At 42.4% G+C, this 27,714-nt stretch overlaps 1 protein-coding gene across 1 annotated transcript in view; it reads right to left on the bottom strand.

The window, feature by feature from the left end:
- Positions 1–450: 450 nt before the first annotated feature.
- Positions 451–27,714, bottom strand: part of LOC149227921 (uncharacterized) — a 232,287-nt gene continuing 205,023 nt past the window's right edge. The window contains exon 11 of the mRNA XM_089380622.1: positions 451–604. Coding sequence (XP_089236748.1) covers positions 451–604 — 154 coding nt within the window. The remainder of the gene's footprint in view (positions 605–27,714) is intronic.

Genomic DNA, 27,714 nt, shown 5'->3' on the forward strand with positions numbered 1-27,714 from the left:
TTCTATTAATAAAATGAAAAAAGTTACTTGAGTAGATGCACAATGCATTCAGGAGTTGTCCACGTAGGACCAATGTGTAAGGCACACACATAGTAGCAAAGCTACCAAAAAATATAAATAGAAATAAAATTACAAGTTGCCAGATAAACTGGACTTTTCTTTTTTGACTTTTTTCTTTTGGGCTTTTTGCCAGACCCCAAGTGATGGAGTGGAAGTAACAATTGCCAGCTCATTATTTCTTGTAAGGTTTGGGGCATCTTTGTCTGAATCAGAGCTTTCAGATACATGAGATCGCTTGGTTCCACCTATGCCTTGATTGTTGTTATTCTCGTCTACTTGTGTTTCAAGGATCAGAACAGCCACTGAGTTGATTGGATTCCCTGATTTTTTGTTCTATTCTTCCTCCTTTTCTTCTCCCACTTCTTGAGATCCTTGTTGCTTTTCTGTCTCCTAATGTTGCCAGGTTTCATCCATTTCTTCATCCTCATCATCTGATGATGCAGGTTTTGGAAATTGCCATCCTTTTTGCTTTTGCGTTCTCTTCTTTGTTCTCTTCTTTGCTTGTTTGCATGTGTTTTGCAAATGCCCTATTTGATGGCAAACCCTGCATCGAAAAGCAATATTTTCAAAATTTAACCATTGTATCCACTTAAAATCTGTGTGTTTCATGTTAGTTCAATCCGGGAGACCTTTACTTAGATCCATCTCCACACAAATACGAGCAAATGTGAAGATCCCTTTGTCCATTCTTTCTCAGTCTGTCTTTAGGAACCTTCCCAAAGAGTTTCCAATGCCTTCTAAGACCTGGTGGTGCCAAAAAGGAAGCAGGAGATTATGCAGCCTTACCCATACCAACATTTTTGTAACCACCATTGAGTTTGCATCAAAACTGGGAAACCATGGGGTTACGGAGAGACCCGCCCTTCCCCAAAACCATGGTCCGTCATTTATGACAAAATTGTAATCTTTTTGGGTATCACACTGAACCACAAAAAAATCTTTTACGCATAGATGAATATCGCAATCTCTGGTCCAGTTGAGGTAGATCCACTCACTTAGCTCTTTTGATTTTGGCCAGAAACCATAAAATCGACAAATGATGGCATTTGCTTGTAAAGTGTTGAAGGGACCACTTACTTCTGGTAATTCGATGGACAAATCTGGAGCTTTTTCCATCTTTTCTACAATGTACGGACCTGGGATTGTCATATTTGGGGTTTGTTTGTCCAATGTGGTAGCTTCCCTCTTAATGCATCCTTGAAATAAGCATGGCCCTTGTCTATCAATGATGATCTAGCTGGTGTGCTTGCTCCTGGGGCACCACCTTGTAATCTTAAATTCTAGATAATGGTAGAGTTTCTTTGAATCCCATACTCTTTCAAATGAATCTCTTCGTACAACACTTTCCCAAAATAAATCAAACTTTGTGATGAGGCAGAAATACCTGTGGCATTTTGAACCTTTTGCTTCAGATCTATTACAAGATCCGTACCCTGTACCCATATCATTATCGATTTCCCAGAAATAGTTTTGATAAAAACCTGATATAAGTTCTCTAGATTTGAGATCGACTCTCTGCCCTCTGCACTTTATTGTTGGGGCCATAACCCCAGGTTGCATAAAACTTTGCTCTTCTCGTCATTTGCTCGTTCCATTGGGTTGTGCCCATCAACATTGAATGTGTATTTTTGCTTTCCATGCAGCACATGTCCATTGCTTATACATGGAAATGCCATTACAGAGTCGTAGAAAACCCCAGAAGGGGAAGACATGTTGTCTACGTCCCCTCTCCTCCCATACGTGGATCTGGGTGATTTTCTCCTACAACCCTGACAGAAATTTCTGAATTGTTCTGCATGCCTCCTTCCATGCAGGTTTTCCCATTTCCATGAACGCATGTAGAGATGGTTGAAGGAAACAGTTGGATCCGCTGAGCAGAGGTTCATTGAAAAAGTTGGCTCGAGACAAAACACTGAGATCCACCACATACTCGTCGATGGCCACACCAGGCCATGCTTTGGCCGCTTGATTGTGTTTGAAGATAAATCACGAGCAGTAGAACGAACTACATAACCGTGATCCAGCAGCGACTTCACCAACCATGAGGCGATGAATCCCGAGGCTCCTGTAACGCAGACTAGTCTCTCACTCCTGGTTATCGCCTCCATCGCTCTCAATATGCTACAAGTTCTTCATAATGTTTTTTTCATCACTTAATTAGATTATTAACCTATTTTTTAATGTTTCGTAAGTCTAAACTTAGGAAAATCTGTTAATTAATCATAATTAATTAAGTCAAGGTGAGAATTCTCTAGAAACTCACACGAATCGATCCAAAAATGATATGAGCCATTGATTAAGATTTAATCTTAGTCGTTGGAGTCCCAAAAAGGAAGATATAAGAGGGGATCGATGTGGTGATGGAAAATACACTTGTGTGGTTCAATTTCCTTGGTAGATCAATTTCCAGAGAGTAGCAGTAGTTGCTAGAGAGCCATAAATCGAAGCAGAGACAATGAGAGGCAGAGAGAGTCATCCGGAGAAAATTTTCTAGATCCGGAGAGGGAGTAGCAAGGAGTCTGAGTTATTCCTTGTGAGGCAGCGCAGAGGACTGCGCAGTTGCTTCAGAAGAGCAACTCAATTTAGCTAGAGGAAAAATCGTTTTCAATTCCAGAGGTTGGGCAAAGGTTCCAGAGTGTCGAAGAAGTGATTTCCTCAGCAGAGACATGCAGAATGAGTTTATCAAAGGTAGTTCAAAGGCTAGCTGTCATAGGGCCTATGCAATCATCGCGCAGAGGTTGGCACAGAGGGTCCAAGAGGACGAGTTTTCTGAAGGAAAGTTGTGCTACGGTTGCTTGTGGAAGAAGGGTAATTCCCTTAAATAATTTTGGCCAGATTTTCTTGTTGTTTGGATTGTCAGTTGGGCATCCATAGATTGTACTCAGAATTCATAGCTACATAATAATACCCTCAGTTGTTGCACCGGTTTTCCCAAGTTGGGTTTTACCAGGGACAATTGTCCAAAAAGAATTGTGTCATTTTTAGTGTGTGCTAGAATTTTCTCAGTTTCTTGTGCTATTTCCTTCTGCAGTTTATTTGTGAAAATCATAGCGTGAGTTATTTGGTATTTGTCATAGAAGACAACAAATAAATTAACAATTAGAAAAATAATTTCCAGTTGTTGTGATAGATGAAATTTTCCAATGGTATCAAAGAGTGAGTGATCAGCAGTGGGAAAGCTCAAAAGCGGAGGAAAGAATTTCACTGCTCAACAAGAGCAGTAGACCGAAATTCTTATAGGCAGCGCAGTGCTCCAGGTCGAATTGCTGAGGCAAGAATTCGATTTTCAGTTGCAGGGTTGTAGAAAAGTCGAGTTGCCCAAGTTAGTAATTCCAACAGTCAGAGGGAGCAACAACAGCTCAGATTTTTGTTGAGCAGATTCCTTGATTGGACACAGAGGATTTCGCAGCATCAAAACCAATGTCGGGTGGAAGAGAAAAGCACACACAACAGAGGAAAAATTTCTCTTAGGGAACTTCGAGTCTTAGAAGTTCAATTTTTCCTGGCAGATTGATAGTAGCAGCTAGCAGATCTGCGTAGTCCAGAAGGAAGTGCGAGTAGCAGAGCAGCAGCCAAGTAGAGGGAAAGAGGGAGCTTTTAACAGATTCAAAGATGGCCACAGCAAGGCTTAGAGATTAGGATAGGTTGGATGGAGCTTCCAACTATGTCATCTGGAAGGCTAGGATGTCCTTCCTTCTAGATGAATATGGCATGAATGTTGAGAAATCTAGGGCATCAATGATTAGGAGATTTATATTCTTGATAATTGCTTGTGATATACTATTACTTCTTGAGTTATGATCTTCTCTCCGTCATATTATTAATGTGTTGATCCAGGTGGATGTTGGTGGCCACCCACTTATCCCACTTGGACCCCCACAACTGTCTCTTTTAGTTTTTCAGTTTCCTTATTTGTAGCACAATTTACTATTTTTGGCAGTTTTTCGGGTCCTCAACTTCCGGAGTTGTTTTGAGGCCCTAAACGACTTTTTTTGGGAAAACTAAGAGCAACATGGGGCATAGACCAATGTTGCTCACCCAAAAGTTCTAGCCCTCAGATAAATCTTTCTAATGAGGTATTGTGCGTGTCAAACGGAGATCGTATGCCAAGGTTACAACCCCGAGAAGTTGATGTACCAATTTACCCAAAATGGGCCCATAGTTTGGTGCTTCATCTCCTAGTGTTAGGTTTTTGGATGTTTAGGGTTTTTCATTGTTTCTCAACAATAAATAGGCCTTTGCACCTCGTTGTAACACAATTCAGAGGCATGTAGCCGCCAGATCTCTTCTCAAAGATAAGCTACCATCGCCCTAGCTAGTTTACTTCCATTTTTGTTTGTAAGCATATTTTAGTATTTTACATTAATGAAATGAAGTATTATTTCTGCTGCATCTCTGTATTTAAGGTTATATCTGTAATTTGTTGCGTTCCTGTTTAAATCCGGATCAGTGGTATCAGAGCGGTCTACTCTTTCTCTGTTTTTCTTTGCATATCCCCAACAAGGTCAGGATATAAGGAGTTAGGGCTTGAACTGGTCGAACCCTTGCAAGACTAGCCTCACAAATCTCAACGGCCTCCCATGGCAGATGAAAAGAAAGATGAGGGGGCAGGAGATCCTATCAAAATCTTGCTCGAAGAAGCCCTCGAGTGACAAAGGAACGCATTGATGGAAAACTTTGCCCAGATCCTTCAGCGGCTACCCAGGGGCGACACATCTACTTCCAACAGCTACACTAGAAACGTCGCACCCTTAAGGTACAAGTTAACTTTGAAATCCCCATATTCGAGGGTCAGATAGACGCAAATGTCGTAGATAAATGGTTAAATCTACTAGATGGTTATTTTTTTGTTCATGATTTTTCCAGCCGGGAAAAGATCACTTTTGCACTTCTCAAAGCAGCCCCCCACATCAAGCACTGGTGGAAAACCTATTGCGAGCAAAAGGATGAAAGTACGGGCTCACTATTTTCAGCCGCACCCACTTGGAATTCATTCTGAGATGCCATCAAGGAGCAGTATTACCCTGTCAAAAGCTATGAGGACAAATACATAAAGTGGACCACGCTGCGGCAGGGAAGGGACCAAGATGTGTCGGAGTTCACAAATATTTTTCATACCCTTCGCACAAAGTTGGGTATCAAGGATTCTGAGCTGCATTTGGTACTCAAATACCACAGCTGCCTACACAGGTACATCTAGGATGAGATGGAGTTCCTGAACATCTCCTTGCTCGGCACAGCATACCAATGTTGTCAAGATCGAACAGAAGTTTAAACAAAAGAAGCAAGACTTTGGATCTACGAATCCGAAGAACAAAGGACAAAGCCAAGGCAGGGTGACCCAAGACAACCCGTCGAAGCCGCAAGAAAAGAACAACACCACGAAGTCAAAGAAGGACACAAGAAAGTGGTGTGAGTTCCATAAGAGCCCCACTCATAACACAAGTGAGTGTCGGACCAAGCAGTTGCTGGTGGCCGAGTTGAAGGCTTCAGAATCATATGCATGTTCTGACCCTGAGTCAGAACCCAACAAGGGGAATGACAAAAGGGAAGCAAATCATTGATGCGGAACCCAGCGCCACTGTTGCCACCGCCAAGGTCCAGAAGATCAGTGTTGCACGAAGCGCCCCCCCCGGTTCCAAGCCCCGAAGCGCGTCCCGTACGGAAGCGCCTAGGAAGCTTGGCCGGAAGCGCGCTTCCGAAATTTTTAGACGCTTCCTGGAAATTTGGAAGCGTTGGCGCTTCCGAAGCGCGCTTCGTACGGCACTTCCCAGACGCTTCCAGGACGCTTCCAGGACGCTTCCAGGACGCTTCCAGAAAAGCTTCCAGAAAAGCTTCCGGAAAAGCATTTAGAAAATCGTTTTTTTTTTTCATTTTTTTTTAAATTTTAGGTGAGTTTGCTTGTTGGGGGTGGGTCCACCTTGGGTTAGGGTGACAAATGAAAGCAAAAAAAAATATAAATATAGCAGATGCTCCCTCATGGTAATGTTAAATTCTTAAAGTAAAAGTGACATTCTCCTTTATTTTTCATTTTCATCCTTTTACTTAAATTTTTAACATTACCATGAAATGACTCAGAATGTTTGAGAGTGGTTCCAGCCTCATTGGACTTCATATGGAGAAAATAGAATTTCATATCCTATTCAAAATTCAGCAGACTTAACAGTTTTCAGGTATTCAGGATCAATGGGATTGTGGCATTTCATTAGATTATATCAAGTATGAAGGTATGCGATTAGCATTTAATCAAGAGCACCAAGCCTATATGTACCCTGGTGTTGGTGGTGTTAATTGTTGAACTCCTTTGTCACGCGGCACACCCTTAGCAAAAAATTACCTTTCAATCAAGTCAAAATCATCGATCAAACATGTTAAGCTTTTTTACCATATTTTAAGTCTTGAATTAGGTAGTTTGATCAAAATTGGGCAATGTTGACTAATATCCCTAGACAATCGAGGTAGAGGCAAAGGCTAGACAAGAGGAGGAGAATCTAGATTCTAGATCATTAATGTACAATGGATGTTATATCTATCTTGATTTATGCAAAAATATGCATGTTTTCATGTCTTCTACAATTAATTTGGTATTTGGAATGTTTGTTTTGAGTATAAATGCAAAAAATATAAAAATATATATATATATAGCAGACGCTTCGCGGGACGCTTCGCTTCCTAGATTTTTGGAAAATGACGCTTCCACGCTTCCGCGCTTCCGCTTCGCTCCCGCTTCGTGCAACATTGGCCCGAAGATCCAGAGGAGAGGGAGCATCTTGCATCTTTTCCACAACAAATGTGGGTGAAGTGTTCGCCACTGCAATTTATTGTCAACAGTGACAGCCAAAAGAACCTCATTTCAACAGAGGTTGTGAAGCGGGTGGGACTACCAACCATACCACACCTGCAACCGTAGAGCATCGGGTGGTTTCACAAGGACAAGATCTCTGAGTCCGCCATTAGTGTCGCCTTCCCTACAGCATTAAGCCCTTCACAAATGAGGTATTATTATGTGATGTTGCACCGCTCGATGTTTGTGATGTCTTATTAGGCCAACCATACTTGTGGAGGCGACATGTTGTGTATGAGTCAAGGCCTTGCACTGTTATTATTTCTTTGTGTAATACATTATACAAGATACCGGAGGTAGCCCCACCTACTGCCACTTCTTTGATCTCTGCTAAGAAAGGCAGTAAGATCATCTCCCAGACTAGGAAAATTATTTTTTGTCTGGTTCGCCCTCAAAGTAAGGGGAAGATCGTAGCCACATCCATGACCCCAGCGAAGGGTTCCTCCACGCAGCAGCAGCAACAGATGGATACGATCATGAAAGAATACAGGAACATCTTCTCCTCACCCACAGGGGTACCGTTGCACTGTCAGGTCAAGCATTCGTCCGATCTGACTTTCGGAGCACCTCTACCCAATGGGTCGATCTATCGCCACTCCATTCTAGAAAATGCCAAGTACAAGCAGCAACATGATCAGCATCAGGTACCACACAAGTTTCAAGTGGGCGACAAAGTCTGGTTGCATCTACAGAAAGAACGCCTTACAAGAGCCCATCAGAAGCTCAGACCACTCCGATATGGTCCTTACACCAGTACCAAGGCTGTGGGAAACAATGCTTTGGAGCACAGCATTCCCCATTCCTTCACTTGCACCAAGTGTTCAATGTGGACCGCCCTCAACCAAGCTTCCCACCATTACTGAACACATCAGAGGTTGCTGAACAGTTCACCAGGGACCAAGTTCAACAGAAGTTTCCTCATGTCATGGAGGAACTCAACGCAATGGGGACCATTGCTTCCTAAGGGGAGAGGAATAATCCAGGTGGATGTTGGTGGCCACCTACCTATCCCACTTGGACCCAAACGGGGCCCATAGTTTGGCGCTTCATCTCCTAGGGTTAGGTTTTTGGATGTTTAGGGTTTTCCATTGTTTCTCAACAATAAATAGGCCTTCGTGCCTTATTGTAATACAGTTCAGAGGCATGTAGACGCCAGATCTCTTCTCAGAGATGAGCTACCATCGCCCTAGCTGGTTTATTTCCATCTCTATTTGTAAGCATATTTCACTATTTTACATTAATGAAATGAAGTATTATTTCTGCTGCATCTCTATATTTATGGTTATATCTGTAATTTGTTGCGTTCCTGTTTAAATCCGGATCATGTGTTCTTTTCATCAAAACAATTATCGAATAAACAATAGAAGACAAGAGACACAATGTGTAGGCTTGTCAGCCAGGGCCAAAACCTCTCACTCTTTGAGAGGAAAACCCAATCAGAAATTCTTCTTATAGATCTTCAATTGACGAATACCAAGACCATGACAAAGACCCTTGACTTTAGTGTCCTCCCAAGACCCTTGTCACTAGCCTCCTTAATGCTTTACCTCTTCCCTTTCTCGACTTCCTTCTAGAGTCTCGAACTGCTCTTCTTCTAGCTTTCGGCTTCGTTCCCTTCTCGACTTCCTTGATCTTCTAGCTTTCGGCTTCTTCGTCTTGATCTTGGCTAGTAGCCCTACCATCGAAACCCTAATATATTCTTCTTCGGCTCCTTCTAGAGAGGCTTTATACCCATACAATAGACAGCAATTACTTCGACTTCTTCTAGATACCTTCAGCTCTACTTTCTTCGCACGTGGGAGGACAAACTAACCCAAAACCGAAACTAGAATATCTTTGTTCTTCTTCCTTCTTTCTTCGTTGATATGGAGACTTCTTCTGGAGGTTATCTCGCACTTCTTGGTCGACTTGCTTGACCGAATTCATGCCTTTCAAATGAGGCTTGTTGATTTCTGTTGCATCGAATGTGCTCTAGCCTCGAGATTTTGCAAAGAAGCTAAGACAAATGCATTCTCCAAGACCCAAAAATTGCTTGGGAAAATTCCATGTAGATATGGTTTAATTAAAATAATTAATCATTTTTAATGTGTCCCTAAGCCTAAACTTAGAAAATGTGATTGATTAAAGGGTATTAATTAAATCTGGTGCGAATCTTCTAGAAGAAGACGACAATCAACTCCGAGTTAATCTTAGCCATCGATTATGTTTTAATCTTGGTCATTGGTGCTCCAATGAGAGATTATAAGAAGGAGCTTGATGGGCACTTCGAGAACACACCAAGATAGTGAGATCAAGAGATCGAATTTCTCAAGAGTAGCAGAGCTAAGTTGTCGGAGAGAGATTGAGTGATCTTCTTGCAGTGAGGAGCAGGGATAGTAGACTGGAGGGGATTTTTCCAGTTCGGACAATGCAAAGCAGAGAAGGCAACGAGAGGTCCAGAGAGGCAACACAGTGCCACGCAGAGGCAGTGCAGTGCTTCAGAGGGAGTCTGTGATTTTGCTGGGAGTAGTCGAGATCTAGAGCTGAAAGTCAGGGTGTGAGACCGGAGGGCCAAAGAATCGAGTTCCAACCAGCAAATCTATCAGCTGGAAGGGTGATGCAGCTCCTAGAAGCTGTGATGTAGAAGCAGCGTGAGCCCACGTAGAGACTACATAGAGGCAGCATGGGGCTAGCCATCCAGAGCCTCAGTAAAGTAAATGAACAACAATCCACTAAGTATAAGTTTACCCCTTTTACAGACTGAACTGGACTATTTATGAAAAAGGTATACGTTGACTAATTATGATCAATAGAGTGCTCTCCTGCATTATTTTATCCTTTTTCAGGCTTGAGGGACTAAATTTATAAAAAAGAACATGACGAGGTTTACTTATGTTTTTCTTCTGACTCCCTAAAACTAAAAAACACTGAGCTTTAATTTTTTGGGGCTCGTTAAAACTTTACAGTGAAAGAACTGAATGAGTTTCATTTTTGTGTCTTTGTCAAACTCTTAAAAGAAAACGACATCAAATTTTCCCTTTACTGGACTCGTAAAAATTAAAGAGTATAGGACTTGTTAAGCATAACGAGACCGAACCATTCCTTCTAAGGGTTCGCTAAAAATACTTCGATTGACGCATCCGAAGGATGAGCTTACAGGACAAGCATATGTTATCCTCCTCAAGCTTGTAAAAAATAAAGAGGTACTTGCCAGCAATGGTGGGGGAAAATTGGGAAAAGGTGTTCATTTTACATTTATCATAAAGGTAGTATGTTGTTCTTGAACATGACACTCTGTCACGCTGGTGTCTGGGTTAGGAAATCCATTTGTCTTACAATTAATCGAACCCCATTGAAAGTCTTCAATTGGTTTTGAGTATTATCGTTGAGTCAAATGTTGCCAAGTCAATTGTCATGTCGTTATGTGTTCAAGAGAAGTTCAACCTCAGTTCATGTTCCTTTGCAAATTTTAGCCTTCAATCGCGTCAGTCATCCCTAAGTCAATCCTTGCAAACTATTTTTCAAAGCTTGACACTATGTTTCGTGTCGTAGGCTTTCCTACGACAAGTCGCTTCCTATCAACTTTAGCTCATTATCTAGGAAGTTGATCTAGAAACCTTTAGTACCTTGAAGTCTGCATGCCTTAATGGCAAGTTTCTCATCGTCGACAACAAGTTCTCATCATTGGCCTTCTATCGAACGATTCTATGAGTGTTCGACTTCAAATCACCTATTCGCACTTTATAGATTGTATTGGAAGTACCTTGACAGCCATTGTCGTTATTGGTGGTTTCTCTCGCACTTGTTAATGGTTCACATCATTGACCGGTAATCAAGTGGTTTCTACCATGTTCGACTTCGAGACATTCACTCGCATGGCTATATTTGTATTGTGGATCGAGAAGATGAAGATCAAGACCCTGGATCTAGTTTCATCAATCCAGGTTGCGAGGAGTTTTATATTCATGATCATGTAGACAAAATCATAAACAGATGGCTGCATCCATACTATATCTACTATCGATATGATCAAGGAGTTTTTCCGTACTTATTCATTGAGTTAGTTTTACTCTCAGTATGGGAATACCTACCTCAGCGATGATTATATGTATACATTTGCATTATAATCGTTGAATGTTTCTTGCAGGTTTCTGACCATTGTCTCCGATTCGATCTTTAGCATGATAAATCGCTTCAATCTTTTAAAACTTATTATACAAACTTCGCACTTTAGGGGCCAATCTGTCACACATCATTTTGTCACCATGACACTTGATCAATTAAACGGAATTCTTGCCATCCGTGAACATATTTCATTGAACTCCCTTAAAGGTCAAACAACTAAAAGTACCTTGAAGAAGATGAGAACTTTGGGAAAAATAGCTTGTATACTTTGTTAAGTAGGTCTTGCGTCTTTTCCCTAGAATTTTTTGTGCATTCGCTGAACTTATCCCTAAGAACAGTGCAGAACTGCGCTCTGTCTACCACTGTGGACCGCGCAGGTGAATCAAAGAAAGTAAAAATAAAAAGCTACATTCTAGAAACATAGTTGGTCGAATATATCCCAACTGAAAGCTTCCAGGTGATGCCTATTCAAGCTATAACCCTCAAATGATGGATCTTAATCCCTTTCCTCAAGGAACCCTAATCCCTCATTAGAGGATCTCACTCTCCTCTTTTGGATCTGAAACGTCTTCCTCTTGGCCTATAAAATGACTAGAGGGCAGAGGAATTGAGGAGGTCAGAACTCAGAGAAGATAAACTTATGTTGCTAGTTTGAGATTGGAAAGCTTATCATCTAAAGAGGAGATTGGATGCATTTGGGAGGAACCTCACTACATCAAGGGAAAGGTTGCAAGGCTCTTCTTTATCTTTGATTAATACAAATTAATGCTTCTCCCCATTGAATTGTCTTATCAGAATGATGAATGGTCTATAATTCTTTAGATGTTCATTAAAGCAATTTCAATTCCTAATCTCCTTGATCATTAGGTTACGTTTTCTTGAACTATTATGTCTCATATGCTTTTGATCCTTCTTATGTTTATGGTTGTAGGTTTTATCAAGCATTGAGAGGCTACATCAAGACACAACAAAGGATCTTCATCAAGCATTTCGCGAACGGGTAAGAGGCTCATTTACTATCTTTTATGTCTATAATTCAAATGAGATAAACTTAGGGAAAGAGTCATTTAAATTGTCTGTTTGTTTCTAGTTTCCGTCTAGGATCTAGGGAGATTGCTCGTTAGCAAGAGGGATTTATCTGCCTAACACTTTTTTTCTTTTCTTTTTTCAGAGAACTGTGCATAGGCACTTTTTTATTCCATGGGGTAGAAGAGGGATCCCGACTTATTGAGAGCAGAAGAGGTTGTCCCTTCATAGAAGTATGTTATATATACCTCTAACATACTTGTTAAGGTTTTCCCTCACCTTACTCTACTTGACTGAGCTGACAAGGGTTAATCGAATATAGAAAAACCAATTAGAGTAGGCGGTACTAGTTAAAAGTGAAAGAGTTGTGTTTTCACCAAGACTCACTCTGAACAAAACGTATTTTCCATCAGGGTATCATTGACTGAAGAACGCAAGCTCTTCATAAAGAGAGGGGATAACAGATAACAAAATGTTGATAGTTGTACAAGTCCTCTTGTACTTCACCTGCTTGTCTCAAGAGCCAAACACAGTTTCATGTGAAGCTAATCCTACAGGTGCGTAACAAGCAAACAAACAAGCAAGCAAAGGAAAAATGTAAAAGGAAAGCAAATTGAGTAAGCAAAGCAAACAAGAAAGCAAAGAAAACAAGAAATCAACACTACTACTCCTAAGCTAAACAGTGCATGGGCCTACTCACGTGAAGTGATACTTCCAATGCAGCCACCGGTGCATTGGTTGACCCATGTTGGTGAAGGCATGGTCGACAAGAAAGATATTCAAGTAGACCAGCAAGCAAGAAAGATAAAACAATGAAGACCAACATGCTCGAAGTTTAAATGCGTCTACAAAAAAAGAACAAAGTAAAAGCGCAAGACAAACACTCTGCGGATGTACCATGGCGAAGCATCGCATTGTGCACAGAGACAAAACATGCACACTCTTTTGATCTTGAAAAACGAGCAAACATGCAAAAAGAAGAAAACTTTCGCTTAGCAACATGACTTGCTATGTATGACTCCTCCAATGCATGAGCGATAGGATCATGTGATTCTGGTGGAGGAAGTGAAATTTGTGGATCAGATTGGTTTTCAATGCAAACAGGAGAGTGATGAGGAGCCTGAGGTGTTTCAACAGATTTCTGATCGGGAGTGGAACTGACCTCAAGACTGCGAGAACCTGACATAACCATCAGCTCGGGTTGAAGTGCCTCAACAGCTTGAGGGGTTTCCACTTCATCAGCGAGTAGATCATCAAAGACTGGTGGCTTGGAAAGATCAATAGCAAGTGAATCAACATCGTGATCGAATGAGTGAGTGAAGGGATCACGACAGCCACGATCAGAAAATTTGAGATGTACATCGGCATCCTCATGATCTAACAAATCATACAGAGGGGTTGATGAGAAACAAAAATTTTCACCCCCTGAATTTCCGAAAGAAAAGATGATGGATTGGGTGGATTCGGAAAGAAAGATGTGTCCTCTCCGCAATCAAATGAAAGACTGACATCCTGTGTGTTCTGTGAATGATCAAAAGTAGAAACATCTGGGAATAAATTTTCACAAGAGAAATCAGAAATGGCAGAATCACAAAAGATGTCAGGAAAAAACAGATGAGGCGTGGTCAGAAGGAGATCATCCTTCACCGCGAGTTCTTCTTCAAATTCTCACACATACTCATCAAAAATGACAGCGCAGGTTGCCTGCTCAACACCAACTCCGTCGACAACTTGATCCTTGTGAACAACAGAGGTGGAGTCTAGAACGGGTGAACACAACACAGTACAATCCGAAGGATCAAAGGAACCAGAGGATGGAGGTTGAGAAGACAAGACCACGTGACAACCATCGGGGTTGCAGTCCAATCTATGCAGATATCCAAAGCAGGTGGGGTGGGAGGATGTGATAGTTCAACAAATGGGTTTGCAACTTCTCCCACCTCGTCCTGTGGAGCTAGAGCTGTTTGATGAGAAGAGGATGAAGGGTCACTTGTGACAACAACCTTGTCCATCTTAGATTTGGAAGCTCTAACACCGAGGTATGCTGGGAGGGGTTCAAATGATTCCAATTCATGTGGATTTTCAAATACGTGAAGAAGATACTGAAATCTTTCCTTGAGAAATTTCCAATCAATTTCATCTTCAGGGATTTGAAAAGCAAGATTACAGAAGTGGTCCCAAAATTACATAATGGATTCATAGGGTGCTTTTTGTAATTCCAGAATTTTTTATTGAGTGCTTTGCGGTCATAACAATAGAAAGCACGGATTAACTCTCTGATCATGTGATCATAAGAGTGAATAGAGGTTGCGGGCAATGTACGACACCATTGGTCAGCATGCCCGTCGAACATGTAAGCAAACAGCCCACAGGCAATGTCATCTGAAGGGACTTCATTCCTCTCACAGAAGCCTAAGAAGGCAACTCCATGTCTTAACAAGGCTGCTTCACCTTCACCGTCGTACTTGATTCGTGACAAGTCATCTATGACATCCTCCGACACTTCGAAGTCATGTGCATGAGAAAAACATGCCAGAGTTGAGATTGTAATGTAAGTCATGAATGATGTGCAGAGATTCAAAACAAACTTTGAGGGCTCAGCTTGTCATATGGCCCTCCTTCTAGCGCCATAAATGTTGACGGTGCTGGACCCACAAAAATGTCAAGGGATCTCCTCGGTAAGAAGTCCCACCTAGACCTCAGACCGTTTGGAGTAGGAGTCCCAGCAATGGGTAGTAAAGCAATGCCTTGACTGCGGTAGTGCACAGAGGTAAGTGTGATAACTTTGTCGGAAGCATGTGACCTTGCAACGAGTCAAGTGAGATGCATGGGGGTTCTAACACACGAAGGGGAAAAGGAAGTGTGTCCCTTAGAAGCATGTAATAGTACGCAGCCTGAAAGGAACACACGAGCGGAATGACATCACAAGCTGGAAAGCGGAATAGTCCACAAACCAAAGTGACAGGTTAAACCAACAACATGTCTACAACAAGATTCATACAATTGCATACAAAATAGTTCATACACAAATGCGTAAGTTAAATAACATACATTGCTAAAGCAACCAGAATAGTCCAACTACAATAACAACATATGCATGAAAACGTGTTGGCTCTGTTATATATTATTAAGTGAAAGTTCCATCCATACATACACCATTGACAGCCACTAGCCCCAATAGTGGAACATTACAGTCAACACCGCCTGCTCCTCCAAAGAGATGTACTCACTCTACGTTGTGGAGAAGCCAAGGCTCATCACAATACTCTCCAAGCCTTCTCTAAGCAATGCCTAGCCAAAAGCTTGGCTCCCAAAAGCCTGTACTATGAGTTATGAGGTTCTATATATAGCAAAGGGTGGGGTGACCCTTGACATTCCCCTTTGACTCTTGGACTACCCTCATGACTCTTCACATTACATAGTGACTGTTCACATTCCACTAATGACACTTGGAATTTCACTTACAACATATTTACAATAATACAATTTCCACATATACCCATGTGGGACAAAATAGGCTTGAGTCAGCCTAACAAGACAAACAACATCACTCGGGGTCTTGGGAAAAGACCAACTCGATAACCTCCTCGTGGTGGTCTTCAGTGACGAACTGATACCAAGCTTGGTACTGCACTATTGTGTCCCCGTACTGTTTGGTGATGTCTTTATCGAAGCAGACTCTTGCCTCCATAGCTTCCGGGTATATGGTTCTGAAACCTCTGTCCATCTCATCTTGAAGCATGTGCAGCACTGTCTTGAGTGTGGCTGGACCACCAATGTACTTCTGCATGTTCTCTACGCTCAGCTACAAGTCATCACTGGTGGCTTCACGCATCAACTGCTCTATGTACCTGTCGACCTCCAGCATGACTTGGTTCTTCCTCATGGCTTGAGTGAGGGTTCCAATTGAAGGGATCATGTGTGTCCTCACTATGACATCCAGACTCCTGAACAACCGTGCATAGGAAGCCTCAATGCTGGTGATAAGCGGAGGGAGTTGTTCATAGTTCTGAGTCAACATCTAGATCCATGCTTTGTCTACCTCTGCCTACGGCTTCATCATCTTGTGCAAGTAAAGCAGGGCTCCCGTGTACCTCATTGTCCATTCCTGTACATGTGCAATAACAATGTCGATGTCTTTGAGAGTTTGCGTTGTCTTTGCACACTGCTACTGAAAACCATATAGATGGACAATTGCTTTGTGCATGGTGACAAATTTTCTATACGATGTCCGCATGCTGGTCTCCAAAGTTGATACTTCAGTGAGTATCACTTTCTTCATTCCTGCCATAGCAGATCCTGTAGACTGCTCTGTTCTCTACTTGCCCTTTTGCAAGTCCTTTGCCATCCGATCATTCTCTGTTATCAAGAACTTAACCATCGAGCTCGTGGCTTCTGCATAAGCCTTAGAAGCTTTGGCCATGGCAGTTGGATGTCTTCTAACATCTGATACAATCACCCTTTCCTCTATGTGTGCAAGTGATGTGTGATCATCCAGGAGTTGCTTTCTTCGTGCCTGTACAATCCTTTGTTGTGACTCATCAAATGATAGATTGTACACATCCATCTTTGGATCATCATCAAGGAGAACAACCTCTCCTTGCTCGCTCGGGACTGGTTGTGATTATGGAGGTGGTGGAGACTGTGGTGCGACCTCGGATGCTCTCGGCATGAGATCGGTGTCTTGGTCCTGTGGCTCTTGTTTTGTCTCCATGTCCGTTGCTTCAACCATCTGCTCAACCTGTTGAGCGAGTTCCTGAACTTGCACCTGCTCACCCTCTTCTTCATCTGTTGGTTGCTCTGACTCTTCAACCTGTATAGGCGCAATTTTCTCTGTCAGTGCACCTTGCCTTTCCTCCTGTTCTTATTTCTACTTCTCTTCCCTTTCTCTCCTCCTGAGCTCTTGCTCTGCTTTCAGCTTCTTTTCTGTTTCCTGCAACTTCCTCTCTGTATCTTCCAACCTTTGCTTCTCTCTCTTCCTCTGTTCTACTCTCCTTTCACAATGTCGCCTCTTCACCTCTATCTCCAAAGCTACTTTCTCAACAAGAGGATCTTCTCTGAACTTGTAGCTTTGCTTAGCCTCTACGCTCTCGGCAATCTTCCTCTTGCCTTTGTCTTGCGTAGGTTTGTTGCTCATTTCTGCTGTTTTGTTGCTTCCTATGGTGTTGTTGCTTGCAGTGCTGCTTTCCATTCTATAGCTACGCTAACCGATTCATTGAGCCTAGAGGAGTTGTAGCAATACCTCCAAGGATCTTCCTTTGGCCAATGACATGCCCCATGGATCCATTGGTAATATAACTTCGCACAGTGGTTCTTGCATATGCAGTGGGGGATTGAAACTCTTGGTGCCGAACCCAAACTTCTTCAAGTCCTCGGCATCCGCATCCTTCAAGGTACGGATCTCGTACAACCCAATCCGGAAAGAAAGAGTAGGCCATGGTGTCTTCTTCGGCCTGTGCAATCCTGCTGATAACCCTGTGGAGATGTGGTATGCAACCTCTTGCATGACCAGCTTATCTGTGGCAAACCTCAGTAGCTCATGCGGAGGCTTCTCTCTGCCAAACATCCTGATGAAGGTGCCACCGAGTGAGGCATACCAATCTGCAATGTTAAGTAATGTCTGCATCGCTTCTTGGGACATGTAAGGTGGATCTTGTTCGAATATCATCTTGTAAATCAGGGTGATGAAGTGGTCAGACAGCCTCGCCATGACTCCTCGGTAACTGCACTTAGAGAGCAACTTGCAATAGATGTTCATAGCATCATCTGATGGTGTCCATGTCCAACCCATGCCAGGGAACTGTTGTTGGGCATAGATTGCATCAAGCAAGTATGCAGACATAAAGAATCTTGCTTGCTCATCCTTAGGCAAACTCCGGGCATTAGACACATGCACTTTCAGCGGAAGAGACAACATGTCAGACCAGTTGAATGGCCTACCTTTATTTGCCAACTGATCCAACATAACTACCCATCTATGTGGAAAGGTCTCCGTGCTCTCTTGACCATACAAGCAACATGCAAAGATGACCAAGAGTTGGTAGACCTTCCTAAGTGACTTCGTCTTGTAGACCTGGCTGGGTTTCGCTCTGAACTTCGATGGCTCTCTTACCCAACGCTTTATGATGTCTCTAGTGTTCACATTGTTGTTGGCAATATAGAACAGTACATCCATGTGGTTCCCTGGCTATGGCAAGTGATACATCTGATGTTAGTTTTTCGACCTGAAGGTGGCAAGTTGTGTTCCACTAGTACTGCTCAATGTCATCATCTCAGGATCGGTATGTGAGACAATCTAGTGAATGATATCCGCGCATGGGAAGGCGGGGTACCTACATGCAACCCTATATAAGCCTGACTTGTGAATGTTGACATAGACTTGTCGATCTTCCAGATCTTCCTTGAAACTACCTGCAAATATGTCCTTTATTTCTTGCCATGTAATCTTCATGTCCTTCTCTACAAACAACTATGTGTCTGCATAGATGGGAAGTTCATTGGTACCTATTCAACCACATCTCCAGTGTTTCTCTCTACAGTGTCCTTTTGTTAAATTATGGTATGTTCTATGCTTAGAGCAGTTTACTTATTTTTCTTCTTCTTATCAAAAGATTAGCAATCACATATACATTAAGTAAAGTGTAGATAGAACATTAAATGATCAACAGAAAACAAGCCAAGACAAGAGACATAAGATGTGGCGGCTAGCCAGGGACAAACCCCAATGCGGGGAAACCCTTTGATCAAATCTTCTTTTAGCTTCAATAGTTCAGCAGAGAGAAATAGTACAAAATCTGAATTCTGTAATTTTATATTAGTAGCAACAAACCCTGTATCAACAAAGTCAAACTTGGTCAAACTAGTTGAAATTGACCTCTAAAATACTTGGTCAATTTTTGGTCAACTTGTCCTCGAACAGCCTGAATAAACGGCCCTTGAACAGCCCCAAAAGTACAGTCAATTTGCAGATTTCTGAAGTCAACTGCAACTCTAAACTAGGGCAGTCAACACCGGTCAAACTAGAGGTCAGATCACCTCGATTTTCATGCCAAAAATTGCGGCCTGCCTAGGAGAGCCAACCACACCCAATCCCCACTTCTGGATGGTCAACGCTTGGTCAACGCAGGTCAAAGAGATGACCTACTATCCTAGCATCCTTCTTTCTGTGTCTTCCTTGCCCTAGGACATCTTCCTTTCAGCCACACATGTGAGAGACAGAAAGGCTCCTTTTATGCGTAGGGGAGAGAGAGAGAAGATGAGTGAATTGAATTGTCCAAATGAGGAGAACGCTCCTTGTATTTATATGAAAAAGTTGAGGATCAATAGACGTGACTGTTGGGCTTCTGAGCCTACATAAGTTTGTTGGCCGACCTTGATAATTTGTCCATAATCAAAATAAATTCATATCCCCATAAATGCTTATCGAAATCGGATGATGTTTAGATCAATCCTACACCTCTCGATGAGAGGAATCTAGAAAAAATATCAGAAGCCATAAATAAGGCGATTCACATGGAGTTTAACCCTAGTTGCCAATTTTAACACTCCCCCTCAACTAGGGAGAACTTCATCTGCAATCTGTCGGACCGTCAATGCTATCCATCCATCAAATGCACTGTCCTGTACAGCTTGACCCCACTCTGCTCTGTTTTGCTCTGCTCGAACTATGAAGAAGTAGAAATGATTGAGGATGTATCATACCATCCTCCACTGACCCAAAGTCAGTCTCAAAGTGTGGAACACTCTCACTGATCCCAAATCAGTATCATTGATCCCATATCAATGGAGGTCATCCTAGCATAGGGAGTATAGTAGATACAGCAATGCATCCATCGATAGTACTACTATGGTCCCTATCCTCATTTCCCTACTCATTGATCAGATGAGAGGTACTTCCCATGAGTCCCAGACTGCGTGGGTAGCATGCCTCGAAAGAAGAACTAATCATCCTGTCCACAAGAGAACGAATCATCTTGTCCAGTGGATGCCACGGAGAACTAATCATCCTGGCCTACAGGAGAACTAATCATCCTGTTCCACAATCGCCACGGAGAACAAATCATCCTGGCCCATAGGAGAACTAATCATCCTATTCCATAGTCACCACGGGGTGTCACAGGGGAAGGTTGAACCTTTACCCTGTACATAGTGCACCACCAGGGGATGGTAAGTCGCGTTGTGGTCACATGTCGCTCCAAGAAGTACCTCGCGCCCCCTGGAGCTCCCAGAGCTCAATACATCATCTCGACCCTCATAAGAGGGTCTCTGAACAACACCCAGTGATTCTCAGAAAGTCAGGAAATTGACCTTTCCTAGGGGCTTTGTCAAAATGTCGGCGACCTATTCATTTGTACCGATATGTTGGAGCCTTATTGCTCCTCGCTGCACCATATCTCGAATATAGTGGTACCTGATATCGATATGCTTGGAGCGATCATGAAATACGGGATTCTCTGATAAACGGATCTCGCTCTAGTTGTCACACAGAATCACGGTGGTATCCAATGTAAATCCAAACAGCTCACTGAAGAGCTTTCGCAACCAGACTGCTTCACAGGAGGCCATGCTAGCAGCAATGTACTCTGCCTCGGCGATGCTCAAAGCCACCAACTTCTGCTTCCTCCTCATCCAGGATATCAAGGCAAATCCCAAAGAGAAACAGTACCCGAAAGTGCCCTTTCGGTCCACCCCACTGCCTGCCCAATCAGCATCAGTATACCCAAGTAGTCTCACATCTTCGGCAATGTATCTCAACCCATGAGTGATTGTGCCACGAAGATATCTCAACAAATTCTTAGCACCAATCCAATGTGAGTGGTGAGGCTCAACCATATGTTGACTCAATGTGTTGACTACAAAGCATATATTCGGACGGGAGTTCACCAAGAACATTAATGCTCCAACAAGTTGAGGACACTCGGTAGCATTTTGTAAAACAGGTCCAGCAACACTACTGCTTAACTTCTAGAAGTCAAGCTCCATCCGGGTAGTTACGGGCTTGCAGTCCACCATGCAAAATCTCTCCAATACCTTCACCACATATTTTCCTTGAGATAGGAAAATCTCCCCTGGTTTCTGCCAGACTTCCAGTCCTAGGAAATAGTGCATAAGTCCTAGGTCTTTCATCTCGAACTCAAAAGCCAGCTCCCTCTTACATTCGTGAATGAGAGAGTCTGCACCTGTTAGAAAAAAGTCGTCAACATATAGCACCAGTATGAGAGGCTTGTCATCTATAACCTTAAAGTAAAGGTTAGGGTCGGCTTCACTCCTAGTGAATCCCAGCTTCATCAAGTAGCTACTGATCCTCTCATACCATGCTCGAGGTGCTTGCTTTAGCCCATAGAGGGTCTTCTTCATCCTACACACATGAGATTCTCGATCAAAAATATCAAATCCTTCGGGTTGCTCCACATAGACCTCCTCTTTGATCGAACCATGTAAGAACACAGTCTTGACATCCATCTAATGTAGGTTCCATCTTTGCGAAACAGCAAGGGCTATGATCAAGCGAATGGTGGTATATCGGGTAACAGGTGCAAATATCTCGTCATAGTCTATACCTTCCTTTTGGAGAAGCCACGAGCGACAAAACGAGCCTTATACTTTTCCACACTTCCATCAACTGCATGCTTTTATCTTGTAAAGCCATTTTGAAGGGACAACTGCTTTGTCCTAGGGTCTGGGGACCACATCCCAAACATCGTTTTTCATAATGGACTCATATTCCTCGGTCATAGCATCCTTCCATACTTGATGCTTGACGGTATCTGTGAATGACGAAGGCTCATTTTGGATGATCATGCTCATGATGGTCAAGTATCCCTGATACCTGTTCGGCTTCTTACTTTCATGGAAGGTTCCTCGAGGTGCAATGTGTCCTTCAGCATCATCAAGTGTCCCCCTAAGCCATGAAGGCCTCTTCCTAGAAGAGGAAGGCTCTTGCGGAGGAGGATCAATAAGATCCATAGGTTCTTCCACATCGGGCAACGTCACATCTTTTTCCTTCGGTCCCTGGTGTCAGCTTCTTTAGATCCCCTTAAAGTAGGAAGATTGTCTACCTTGCTAAGAGATATATCCCCGTCAAAGGTGACATCATGACTAATCTCGACTTCCCTTTGACCAGCTACATAGATTCTATAGCCCTTAGTATTTTCACTATAGCCCACGAAGATTCCTTTCTTTCCAGATGCACCCAATTTATTCATTTTTTCTTTAGGCACATGAAAATATACAGGGCTTCCAAAAATTCTAAAATGAGATACGTCAAGCTCTAAGTTGCAGGAAACGTGGGGGTAGGGGTCGTTTCCCAGCTGAAACGGAAACGAAACCAGGAAACGCGTACCGTACGGCCTGGAAACGCGTTTCCGGCCGTACTGGCACGTTTCCCGAAACGGAAACGTGGCAGTACGGCCTGGAAGCGCATTTCCGGCCGTACTAGCACGTTTCCCGAAACGGAAACGTGGCAGTACGGCCGGAAACGCGTTTCCAGGCCGTACGAGCCACGTTTCCCTAATTTAATGTGTTGTTTTTTAATTTATTTTTTTTAATTGGTTTTTAAATTCTTTTTAGGTTTCCGGAAAATTCTAGAAACCTATTCTAAAGTTATAAAAGAGCAGTTTGTCTCATTCTCTCATCACACTATTCAGCAAGTCGTTTCTCTTGGAGACTGGCAGTTGTTTCAGCTAGGGTGTTTTGAGCAGTGAGCAAAGTAGATTTCAGCAGCAGGAAAAAGAGATTTCAGCAGCAAGAAAAAGAGATTTTAGCAGGAGATTTCAGTAGCAGCAGATTTGGCTCAACTACAGCCATATTTCTCTTCTCTTTTCTGGCATTTCGGGGTAGTCTCAGCCACAGAAAATTAATTTGGGTAAGCCACATTCATTTTTTTAGTTTTTTCTTACTATTTCTTCAATTTTTCTAGGGTTTAGGCAGCCAAAAATATGAAAAACGTTTTTTATTTATAGATTTGTTTTTTAAATTTATTTTTGCAGCAGATTTGGCTCAGCTACAGCCATATTTCTCCTCTTTTCTGGCATTTTAGGGTAGTTTCAGCCACAGAAAATTAATTTGGGTAAGCCACATTCATTTCTTAGTTTTTTCTTGCTATTTCTTCAATTTTTCTAGGGTTTATACAGCCAAAAATATGAAAAACGTTTTTAAATTTTATTATTTACAGATTTGTTTTTTTAATTTATTTTTGCAGCAATGGCTTCCAGCCAAAGTGCAGCTGCAAGTGCAAGCCCTAGGGCCAACCCAAGGGCTGAATATTATCCTCTTTGGAGGCATGTGACGAAGCTTCAAAGATGTGGAGGTGGTGGCTCATGGGAATGGCGATGCAATCTTTGCAATAATACGTACAAAGGCTCCTACACCCAAGAGTGAAGGCGCATCTATTGCATGGAGGAAGACAGGGGATTTCAGGTTGCACAAAAACATCAGATCCGTTGGCAAGGAGGGCATATCAAAGAGAGCAAGATGAGGCGGATGGTACTAAGAGAAGGCATGATGAGCTTACTCAAGCTCCATCTAACATTGAGCCAAGGATTGTAGCTGAAGCAAGAAAGAGGAGAGCTAGTCACACTCAACAACATGAACAACCAGCACCCAAAAATACCAGAGGCCCAGGGGCATCCCCTTCAGTTCAGGATAGCAGAATTGCTAGATTGGTGAATGTGCAAGCAAGAGAAGAAACTGATTCCAGAGTGACTAGGTGCAATTATGCATGTGGTATCCCATTCAATGTTGTTCGCTCTCCTTACTGGCAAGATATGATAAGGGCAGTTAACAAAGCTCCTCAAGGGTACAAGGGGCCCAACTATGAGAAAGTTAGAACCCAGCTTCTCAAAAATGAGAAGGACCTTGTGGAGGACATTTTAGCTCCAATTCGTTCTTCCTGGAGTAGCTTTGGGGTTACCATAGTCTCAGATGGTTGGAGAGATATGAGGCGCAGACCATTGATAAATATCATTGCCACTTCCCCCAAAGGAGCAATGTTTATCAAGGCAGAAGACTGCTCAGGAGAGGTGAAAGATGCACAGTACATTGTTGATGTTATTATAAAAGCTATTGAACAAATAGGGCCTAACAAGGTGGTGCAAGTTATCACGGATAATGCACCGGTTTGCAAAGCTGCAGGTTTAACTATTGAGGGGAGGTATGACCATATCTTTTGGACACCATGCATTGTCCATAATCTGAATCTGATCTTAGAGGAGATCGACAACAAAGTTTCCAGGATAAAGGAACTCACAGGGGAAGCAAGGGAGATTATCAAATTCATCACCAACCACCACCAGTCTCAGGCCATATTTCGAGAGTACTCCAAATTGGAGTTGTTAAAAGTTGCTGAGACAAGATATGCCTCAAACTTCGTGATGTTGCGCCGCCTTGTTGAGGTTAAGCATGCATTATTTTCTATGGTGGTGAGTCAACTTTGGATTGAGTGGAGACAAGCAGATTCAGAGCGGGCATCTATGGTGCGTAGATTGTGCCTTGATGAGGATTGGTGGAGCAAGGTAGATTTCTTGCTAAAGTTCACAACCCCTACATTTGAGCTTCTCCGGAGTGCTGACACTGACCAACCTTTCTTGGGAGAGGTATATGATGGCATGGATTCCATGGTTGAGAAAACTATGGAAATCATTTCGCAGGAGTCTCCACAACTTTTGTTTCTTGATGATCATTTTGCTGGTTTGATCAAGAAAATCATTGTTGACAGGTGGAACAATTTCAATACACCATTGCACACTTTAGCACATGCTTTGAACCCCAAATTTTATGATGAGGAGCTTATTGCTAAAAGCAATGGGAAGAGGAAGGCACCCCATAAGGATAGAGAGGTGGCTACTAGGGTGAAAAAAACACTTATGAGAATGTTTCCTTCTCATCTACATAGGGAGGTAAAGGAGGAATTTGCCAGTTTTGCTGCAGGAATAGATGATTATGCAGATATATCAGCTTTGGAGGAGAGAAGCACCATGAATCCAGTTAGGTGGTGGATTTGTCATGGAGCAAATGGTGTACATTTGCAAAACCTTGCCATTCGTATTCTTTCACAAATGGCAAGCTCTTCATCAGCAGAAAGGAATTGGAGCACTTATGGTTTTATTCATTCTGTGAAGCGCAATAGGTTGGGCTCACAGAAAGCAGAGGATCTTGTTTATGTGCACTCCAACCTTCGCCTTGCATCTCATAGGGGTCCAGAATACAACAGTGGTCCTTCTAAAGAATGGGATGTGGATGCAGAAAATCCTGATTTGGATCTCTCTCTTGCTGCCCTGAATATTGAGGCCGAATCTGGAAGTGGAATTGGTGCATCATCTTCTTCAGCACCACCATCCACTGTTGAGCATTGTGCTGCTTCTATTTTTGATGAGGATTGTTATGGTGAGGATTAGTCTTTTGTGACTTGTCTCTATAGTTCTTGTAGCCTTATAGTCTTTATTGTACTTGCAGCCTCATATACTAATATAAATAAAGGCTGATTTTGGATTTTCCTATATTTTTATTTTCATTATGTGATCATTCATGACTCATAAATGTGATGTAAATTTAATCTTAATGTTTAAATGTAGTCAATTATAATCATATAATGTAAATGTATCATTAATGCTTTATGATTGCACACATATATATATATATATATATATTAATAATTTTTAAATATTTTTAATATATATATATAATATTCGTGTTTCCCCGTTTCCAAAATTTGGGGAGGTCGCGTTTCGTATCGCTTCCCGTTTCGGAAACTCGTTTCCGTTTCCCCGTTTCGTGCAACTTAGGTCAGGCTTCTTACCGGTGAACATTTCTTCGGGAGTAAAATAGTCTTGCCAACCTTGTCTTCGATGATTGCTCTTGCTCTTGCTCTTGCTTGGGCTTTGTCTTCACCTCAGCTCTGATTCCATGTTAAATTATGGTATGTCCTATGCTTAGAGCAGTTTACTTATTTTTCTTCTTATTATCAACAAATTAGCAATCACATATACATTAAGTAAAGTGCAGATAGAACATTAAATGATCAACAGAAAACAAGCCAAGACAAGAGACATAAGATGTGGCGGCTAGCCATGGACAAACCCCAATGCGGGGAAACCCTTTGATCAAATCTTCTTTTATCTTCAATAGTTTAGCAGAGAGAAATAGTACAAAATCTGAATTCTGTAATTTTATATCAGCAGCAACAAACCCTAGATCAGCAAAGTCAAACTTGGTCAAACTAGTTGAAATTGACCTCTAAAATACTTGGTCAATTTCTGGTCAACTTGTCCTCGAACAACCTGAAGAAACAACCCTTGAACAGCCCCAAAAGTACAATCAATTTGCAGATTTCTGAAGTCAACTGCAGCGCTAAACTAGGGCAGTCAACACCGGTCAAACCAGAGGTCAAATCACCTCGATTTTCATGCCAAAAATTGCGGCCTGGCTAGGAGAGGCAACCACACCCAATCCGCACTTTTGGATGGTCAACGCTGGTCAAAGAGATGACCTTCTGTCCTAGCGTCCTTCTTTCTGTGTCTTCCTTGCCCTAGGACGTCTTCCTTTCAACCACACGTGTGAGAGAGAGAGAGGCTCCTTTTATGCATGGGAGAGAGAGAGAAGATGAGTGAATTGAATTGTCCAAATGAGGAGAATGCTCCTTGTATTTATATGCAAACGTTGAGGATGAATAGACGTGACTGTTGGACTTCTGAGCCTACATAAGTTTGTTGGCTGACCTTGACAATTTGTCCATAATCAAAATAAATTCATATCTCCATAAATACTTATCGGAATCGGATGATCTTTAGATCAATCCTACACCTCTCGATGAGAGGAATCTAGGAAAAATATCAAAAGCCATAAATAAGGTGATCCACATGGAGTTTGGCCCTAGTTTCCAATTTTAACACCTTTGATATAGCTCTCTTGGAAACCATGTTGCCTGTACTGCTAAGAAGCTGCTCAACAATTGACGTACCTAGAGATAGAGCAGACACTCACAGCCAGCAAATGTTAGCATAAAACAAAAGCACTTCAAGGACCGATCATGCAACGAACTAGGTAACTGTTGGGCAAGATTGTGCAGTTGTGACTCTCAGAGGTGAGGGACTATTAGCTGGATTTGCGCATTGCGTAGTCCCAGCTATCAGTGAGAGGTACTGATGACTGGAACTGCACAGAGCATAGTCCAGTGTGGCTTGTTGTGGACTGGAACTGCACAATGCGCAGTTCAGTCTAGCTTGATGCTGGCTGGGACTGCACATTGCGCAATCCCAGTGGGAAAGACTCGGGGATTGTCTCCTAAAACTGCGCAAAGCACAGCTGGAGCCAATCACTGGCAGCCTCTGCGCAATTCCTGGAGCCAAGGCAAAGCCTTGAGTTCCAAAAATGCGCAATGCATGCCGAGAAGAGCTAGATCTAAGCCAAGGCAGCCCAAATCTGCCCAAGGGCAACTTGAAAACGAGTATATTTGAATGCATGAGTGAATGATGGTGCGGATCTGAATGAATGGTCATGCATGCAATCAAAGCAAGTGCAGAAATTAGTCAAACAGACGCACAACGAAGCTTGTGGGGAGAGTCGCGGCAACAACGACTGTTAGTGCAAAACAGGGTTATGCATGCTTAAGAAAGGCAATGCAAAACTCGGAACAACACTTCTACAAGTTAAAACAAACTAAAACGCCAACGGTCGTTCAAAAA

This window comes from Pinus tabuliformis, chromosome J (assembly GCF_031772625.1).
Source record: "Pinus tabuliformis cultivar Carrire ecotype Pingquan chromosome J, CPIR1, whole genome shotgun sequence".
NCBI lineage: Eukaryota > Viridiplantae > Streptophyta > Pinopsida > Pinales > Pinaceae > Pinus > Pinus tabuliformis.